The 7,563-nt window shown below is 38.7% G+C and overlaps 1 protein-coding gene across 5 annotated transcripts in view; it reads right to left on the bottom strand.

Moving 5' to 3' along the window:
- Nucleotides 1-4,699: 4,699 nt before the first annotated feature.
- Nucleotides 4,700-7,563, bottom strand: part of LOC125723342 (glutamate receptor 2-like) — a 27,098-nt gene continuing 24,234 nt past the window's right edge. For 2 of the 5 annotated variants that reach the window (XM_048999837.1, XM_048999838.1), the window contains exons 15-17: nucleotides 7,330-7,464; nucleotides 6,622-6,762; nucleotides 4,700-6,447 (exon numbers count right to left, since the gene is read on the bottom strand). In XM_048999837.1, coding sequence (XP_048855794.1) covers nucleotides 6,403-6,447; nucleotides 6,622-6,762; nucleotides 7,330-7,464 — 321 coding nt within the window. In that variant the 3' untranslated portion in view covers nucleotides 4,700-6,402. Of the gene's footprint in view, nucleotides 6,763-7,224; nucleotides 7,465-7,563 lie in introns of all 5 variants that reach the window. The other 3 variants (XM_048999841.1, XM_048999839.1, XM_048999840.1) reach the window with 3 other exon arrangements.

Below are 7,563 nucleotides of genomic sequence, written 5' to 3'. Positions count from 1 at the left end.
CATTTTTATCAATGTGAAATATCCATCCATCCATTAATCCATTTTCCATACAGGTATGTGGTGAGCATGGAGTTTTCAACATAAAACATACACGAGGTGGACAAAATTATAGAAATACATAAGAATACATTAATATTGCAGACCAAATAAAAAACAGTCACGCTTTGTCTGTTTCTCCAATGTGAGACTTCTGTAGCTACTTAAAAGTCCTTTTTAAACTGTTTTTATGTGATGTGTTAGTTGTTTTGTCCACTCTATGTGTATTTTAAAGTCTAATAACAAACCATGTAAAACTGGTTTGCTTTGCTAACAATCAAATAGTTGTTGCCAATTCCTGTGTGCTATATCCAGATATATGGTTATCAAACTATAACAAATGTCTATAACAAATGTGCAACCCCAGGCTGAAATTTTTTTTAAGAATTTTCCTCACTCCTTTCAGTGTGTTTTCGAAATGACTCTGCGCTTCCAGTGTTGAAAAATACAATAACTGTTCCTGAATCCCATTTCCGTAACAACAGCTCAGACCTTTAAGGTGGTTAAAGCATAAAATTCATTAAAAATAGCAGCCTCTAAAATATCCGCCTCCCTCCGGCTGGGGTCCTGGGAGGCATATGGGGAAACCTGCAAACTAATCAAAAACAAAATTAATAATTATTTTTTTAAATGATTGCAAATAAAATCATCTATTTTCGGATACATAGCAAGATTTCATGTTCGGTTAGGGATGTGGTGAAAATTCTAACTGAAAGCAATAGAGATTTCATCAGTATCTGAAGGCCTAGTAAAACAAAAAATGCTAGTTACTGTAATCATGGTTAACTAATCAATAGCTAATTAAATACTCATTCCCGCAACACAAAGAGCAGTAAAGCATTTTGTTGATTTTTCTACTATTAAGACATTTTACATTCACTCAGTCATCGGGATGATTATTGACAGGTATAAATCAATGATGGTGCCAGTACTTGCTCATTGTGGCACAGTGGATCTTAAAATGTAATAAATCATATATTAAGGATTAGAATATAATTGCCTATCTTAGCAGGTGGAATCGTGAAATTTTTGGGTCACTGAGAAATCAGTTGACGCAAGTATCTAGAGTCTTTGTTTTTTTTTGTATGTTTTTTTCCTGTTTTTAATTGGTTGGTGCTTTACTGGAGCAATTCCAACACAGCACTTTAGGCAGGCATGCAGCAGTAAGACCATCGATCCTGAGGGAACATGGTTTCCTAGAACTTCAAAGAGCAGTTACCGAGGTTACGACTCTCTCCCTGAACGTCAAGCAGATAGAGGGGATCGTCGTCGACGTCAGAAAGACCAGAGGTCTCCTCCACGCTCCGCTGTTCATCGATGGATCTCCAGTCAAGATGGTCAGCAGCTGCAGGTTATTGGGTGTCTAGACCATTGACACCCCCTCCCATGGTCTGTAAACACCAGCTGCAACCACAGGAAGGCTCATTCCTGAAGAGGCTAAAGAGCTTTAGTTTGGGAACCAAAACTCTTGTGAACTTCTACTGCTGCCCCTTTGCATCATGGTGGGAGGGCGTAACACAGCTGCCTAGGACCTCAAACTGCTACAGATTTATTTATTGCGTATTTATTGTTTCAGTCCCCATATTGCACTATTTGACCTCTTATTGCACAGCTCCTTGTCCTGTATTGCACTGCATTTTGCCTTGCATTGTACTGTATTTTGCCTTGCATTGCACTGCATTTTGCCTTGCATTGAACTGCATTTTGCCTTGCATTGCACTGCATTTTGCCTTGCATTGTACTGTATTTTGCCTTGCATTGCACTGCATTTTGCCTTGCATTGAACTGTATTTTGCCTTGCATTGCACTGCATTTTGCCTTGCATTGCACTGCATTTTGCCTTGCATTGCACTGCGTTTTGCCTTGCATTGAACTGTATTTTGCCCTGTTGATCCCCATGCACTTGTTCCAGCTATGGCACAATAATTTCACCAAGTGCCTTAACTTTTAACCACTTAACCAGCGCACACCCTGCTGTCGTCATGGAACAGAGCGGCCATCTTTTCCTCCCTTGCTGCAAAACAGTGTCAATTTTCAATATTTTCATTCTTCCATTTATAGCTGCTCCTGCTGTATGGCGTTGTGATGACTTTTCATCCCATTGTTCTTTAAACAATGCGGAAGCTCTAATGTTCAGTTGAGGAGCGGGAGCATCACCACAAAATCCTGGACAGTGAATCCGAAAGTCGACAAGGTTTAATGCAAGGAATGCTGACAAAGCTCATACATATTCAGCCACAAAGCTCTTAAACAGGAAGTGGAAACCAGGCGAACAGGATGTTACCTAACACACACAAAAGTTACAGATGCCACACAGGCATATGGTCACAATGTACTGGCAGTCTCCCAGAACAAGTCCTATTTGACGTTTTATATAAGAAAATTGGGCCACATAGCTGAGGATCATCATTAGAGTAATTCAAACTAAAATTGAGAAGAAGAGATACAATGTATATATCATAAATATATGCACGGTACAATATTATCAGGATTATCATACATTGTCACTGTGACAATAGGCTGTTCTTACCTGTCTCATCGTTATGATGACGCTGACAGTCTCTCCAGATCTCTCAAAATTATGCGAGTTCTTGGCACACGATATGCAAATCTCATCACCCCTGTGCTCCCCCCGTCACTTCACTCGTGTTTTCATTAATTTTTGATGAACTCCTGGATATTCTAACTTAAATAATCTATGAAAATGATACAGGGATTTATGAGTCACAGAACCGCGGCTCCGTGGGTAACGCCGTAGCCTCACAACACTGGTGGTTTGATTTCTGCCGCCACCGCCGTGTGTGTGTGCTGTTTGCATATCTTTCTTGTGTTGAATTTTTCCTCTAGGTCAGTGGTTCTCGACCCGGTCCTCGGGGACCCCTAGACGATCCACATTTTTGCTGTCTCCCAACTCCCAGTAAAGAGCTGGGAGGGAGCAAGAAGGTGGACTGTCTGGCAGGGACTGTCTGAGGGCCGCGTTGGGAAACACTGGTCTAGGCATTCCACTGGAATTTATACCTTGCCGTCACACTGCACTTGCAGGGCCACAGGTACTTAGTAATTACTCAGTTGGTACTGAAGTACAAATCATGAACTAATATACTGGCTACTTGCGATAAAAGATGCGCCACGATTCAGTACTGATGAACAAACATGAGATCAGTATCTCACTTGTGTTATTCATGACTCGTTCCTTCAGTAGTTCACAAAGGTTTGCATAATTAACAGAGTAACAAATATGGTAAGTGTTTGGGATAAAAGATGTATCACGATTCATTAATGATGAAGTAAGACTTCGTTAGTGATTAATTAATACATAAGTAAGGGCACAGTGCTACATTATTTGTGTCCCTTCAGGTAAAGTGTTACCTAAATTGAGTTTGTGGCTGTCGGGTGATTCATAGGATAAACTGCAAGATCACAAGACCGGGTCACACGACCAATATAGGGTTATGATGGCCCTGTACAGCAGAAGCAGTATAGAAGATAAGTGGATTGTCTCAGTATAGCTTGCCAAGGGAGACTCATTGAAATGGTTGACAGCTGCACTGCACTCTCCAAAGATCCGCATCCCAGAGTACAAGGATCCAACACGCTGTGCACATTCCCGCAGCTGTGCACCTATAAGAGTTTTTTGGCTCTCCTGGTAGGTACTCTTACCCTTTCACAAGAATTTCTGCAGTCCGGTAACGTCTCGGAATAAGGTCGACTCAGCTGAAAAATGACCCAATTTTCTAGCACCGCCTCCACCAAAAAATAGGATATATATCAGTATATTATATTTCAAAGGGTTCATTTAATGTTCCAATTCTGCAGGATCGAGTATCCTGACTTTCAGAAATGATGCTGTCAGTTACTTTTAAAAGAATGCAGTGCGGGGTAGTAACCTGTGATTCTGGCATCATTCTGTATTCGCGAATGAATCTGCATCTCCAGTTTCGATATTTCTTTGAGAATATGTTGTCTACAGTAATCAAACAGCATGAAATGGTGCATGCCGGGGTTTACCATGTAGCTGTAAGATAGTCTGTTGGTCATTAAAGTTAAATGAAGTTAAATATTAACTTTTATAATTCACGTAAACATTTCCATCCATCTTCTAAGCACTTTTCCAGTTGAGTTAAATATATGTAATTACATCACCAGTAGTATTGTGTCCTGAAATATATAAACACCGTAGCAACCCATGGTAAAAATACACTATTTGCACATTGCTACACATCGTTATACTTACACATTAAATTATATTTGTTGTGCAGCCTGAATCCTCAACAATATAAGTTTCATAGATATTTTATTTCACACATATATTTCTGCATTTGGTGCAACAGGCATTTAATCTGCTTTATTTTGGGGTGTATTAGAGTTGTTAATGAATTGATAGCAAGAGGTTACTCCCTGCATAAGTAATTGTTTATCGTTGTTCACGCTTTAAGTTTTAATGCAACTTAAATGATCTCACTGTGCCACACTCGCACAATTGAAGAAATCAAGTTCCCTCTCTGGCTTATGGAAAACAAACAAACAAAGAAACAAACAAAACAAAGAAACAAACAAAACAAAGAAACAAAACAAACAAACAAACAAAACAAACAAACAAACAAAACAAACAAACAAACAAAACAAACAAACCAGCCATCTGCAGCAGAATAAAACAGCAACAACATTTTTACTCATTTTATTTAAAAAGTCCCAAAAAAATAAACCAGTTAGCACACATTCCATTTACAAAATGTCCGTGAGAACAGCTCATAATTTTTAATAATAAACCGATTAAGTAACATTTTTTTAATATTCAAAACAAAAAAAAAGCAAAGTGATAACATGAGTACAATTATGCCTCCCTGCCTATTTACGTCAGTGGAGGTTCATCCATGTATAGATTTTACTCAGATACAAAATTAGCCAGGACCTATGAACAAAACAGCTTTTAAGTACTTATGTGTCTTATTGCCCAGTGTGTGTTGGCAAAGGTGAATTCATGTGACCGCTGTTCCTCTCCAGAGGTGAGATGAGAATATTCTATCACCGATTCAACACAGTCCCAGAACAGGTAGAGCGCAGACAAAACCTGCAGCTCGGTTCCCAATTCAATATATATGTATATATATCGCACGTAAAATTTAAATGGATTCATTTATAGCACAAACAAGTGACATCACAGGTCAGATATCATGGCATAATCAATACCACCAGAAATATACAGACTCGGCTGTTTTTATAATCCATTTAGAAATATATTATCAGCTTTACTGATTCTTTCTTATCCAAACTAGATATACAGTAGTTATTTTAAGTGGCCATAACCACCTCAAAGGCAATTTTACTCTTATAATACTCTTATTTTGTATTTTGTCTTATGTGTGAGAATACAGCATGCACCTAAAAGCTAATGTGCAAAGTGTAAAATATGAAAAATAATCTTCATCAGTTTGCAATTGACTGAATAAGCAATAAAACTATAGAACTATACAATACAAAATTCATCAGTCACTTGCAGGACATTAACTGAATTGATTAGAACTGGGGTCAAAATCAGCTGCTAAAGCCTTTAAATGTGGCACAGAAATTTATTTGGCATTTTTAAATAAACTGTAATGGTATTAATATGTAAATATGTATCTGATTTTAACAAAACATACACAGTATAATGTATGCCTTCTGCGTTTGTTATGTGTAAACGTTTGTTTTGTTTTGTGATTACTAATACTACTACCCTGATCTTCAAACTGAAAGGGTGGAAGGGAGAGGAGGAGAAGGGAGGGTTAAAACTCCAATACGGAAAACAACAGCAAACGAAAACAACAAACATGGAATATATTTTACAGCAAACGAAATTTAAGAATTCACTTCTCTTTTACAAATTAAAACCAAAGAAAAAGAATTTATTTCAAATGGCAAGCATCGCAAAGTATTTTTTACGAACACCGAATGATCAAAGAATTGGATATACAGGAAAGTTTAGAGTAATAGTAATAAATGACACAACTTTAACATTATACTTCCAATAGCATGAACATATTTGGCTTGGAAGAACATGGAACGGATAGCCTGAAGCGTATTTTTAACATCCTTGCAGATTAAGTTGAACAACCATTATGGAAACAGATTTATTTAAAAGCCATTTTATTTGTGAAAATACTTAAAAAATATTTTCGTATGATTTGTTCGTTAAAAAAAAACAAAACAAAAAAAAGTCAAAACATCTCACGTCTTGATGCAGTTTAAGTTGAGTGTGCTTAAGTCATAAGGAATCCAGGATTAGATAATGGCTGCAACGAAAACAAGTTCTGGCCTCGGTGGCAACTTCGGGGTTTGGATTACAGTACTTCCAACGGCAGCTGTGCATGTCAGTCAAGCCTGGCCTCAAACAAGTGGTGTGGAGACAGAGGAGAGGCTGATGCCATCGTCCTTGAATGATACCATCCCAACGGCAAAAAAAAGAACACACACGAAAAAAAAGAGAAAATGTCTTTGTGATACCGGATGCACCGTGTGACCAATTCAGCCAAAGACCATGATTAAAACCATTGTGTAAGGCACTCATTAGGTTCGTGTCAATCAAGAGAAATTGGTCATACTGACATTCATCCCCATGTCAGGCCTCACGTAGGGACCAGCATGCATTGCGTTTGGAAAGTCTGGAGTCATCACGCGGCCGTTTTCTCCGGTGCTCCCAGTTATCGACAGCCTCGCTTTGTTCTTCATTGCGTCCGAGAAGGTCATCTAAAAAAAAAAAAACAGAGATTCGTGGTCAAAACACGCGTTCGCTCACCTGCCTCCGGATTCTTAAAATTCTTCACAGACACGTACAAATTACGGCAAGCGGATGGGGAGGAAAATGGCCGATCTTAGCCGGAAGCAGAAGCTAACGGGAAGCTAACGTGAATACAAATGCAAATAAGTCGTGTTACCCCAGCTATGCGTTTCATAAAAAACAAAATTTTAAAACTAAAATTGCGTGCACATGGCTTTGCAACTCCACAGACAAGTCAGCAACATGGATGTAGAAAGAAAAAAAAAAAACAACAAAAAAAACTAATGATGCTAAATTACTAGGGGTTTTAGCAAAATTTAAAAAAAAATACATACGATCAATTGGCCAACTTCCTCTTTTAATAACTTTAAGAACGTGACAATGAAGCCAGAGCGTGCACTGATAGTGTGGTATGAAGACCTCGTTCCTACCCCCTAAATTTTTACACTTTCGATCCCATATACGTTGTAACCTTCCTTATAAGTTGCAAAATTCTGCGAATTCTGCGAGGAAGTTGGGTTAACATTCTGTGCCACCTTCATTCTTTTGGCCTCGGCTCTGGACTTGTAACAGAACTCAATCAGAGCCACCAGCATGGCCAAACCCAGTCCGCCAACGAGGATGTAGAAGACCCCAGCCACGTTGCTGAGGCTGAGAGCGCTTGTCTTCTCCTATGGATGTAAAAAAGGAGAGGCTGATGAGAAGGAGGCACTGATGCGGGCTTACTGAAGAGATATAAACTTTAGCTACTTACAAATTACTTAACGTGA

The sequence above is a fragment of the Brienomyrus brachyistius genome, unplaced genomic scaffold (assembly GCF_023856365.1).
Source record: "Brienomyrus brachyistius isolate T26 unplaced genomic scaffold, BBRACH_0.4 scaffold47, whole genome shotgun sequence".
NCBI classification, from domain to species: Eukaryota; Metazoa; Chordata; class Actinopteri; order Osteoglossiformes; family Mormyridae; genus Brienomyrus; species Brienomyrus brachyistius.
The sequence above is the reverse complement of the archived record's forward strand: the minus strand, read 5'-3'. Positions and strand labels throughout refer to the sequence as shown.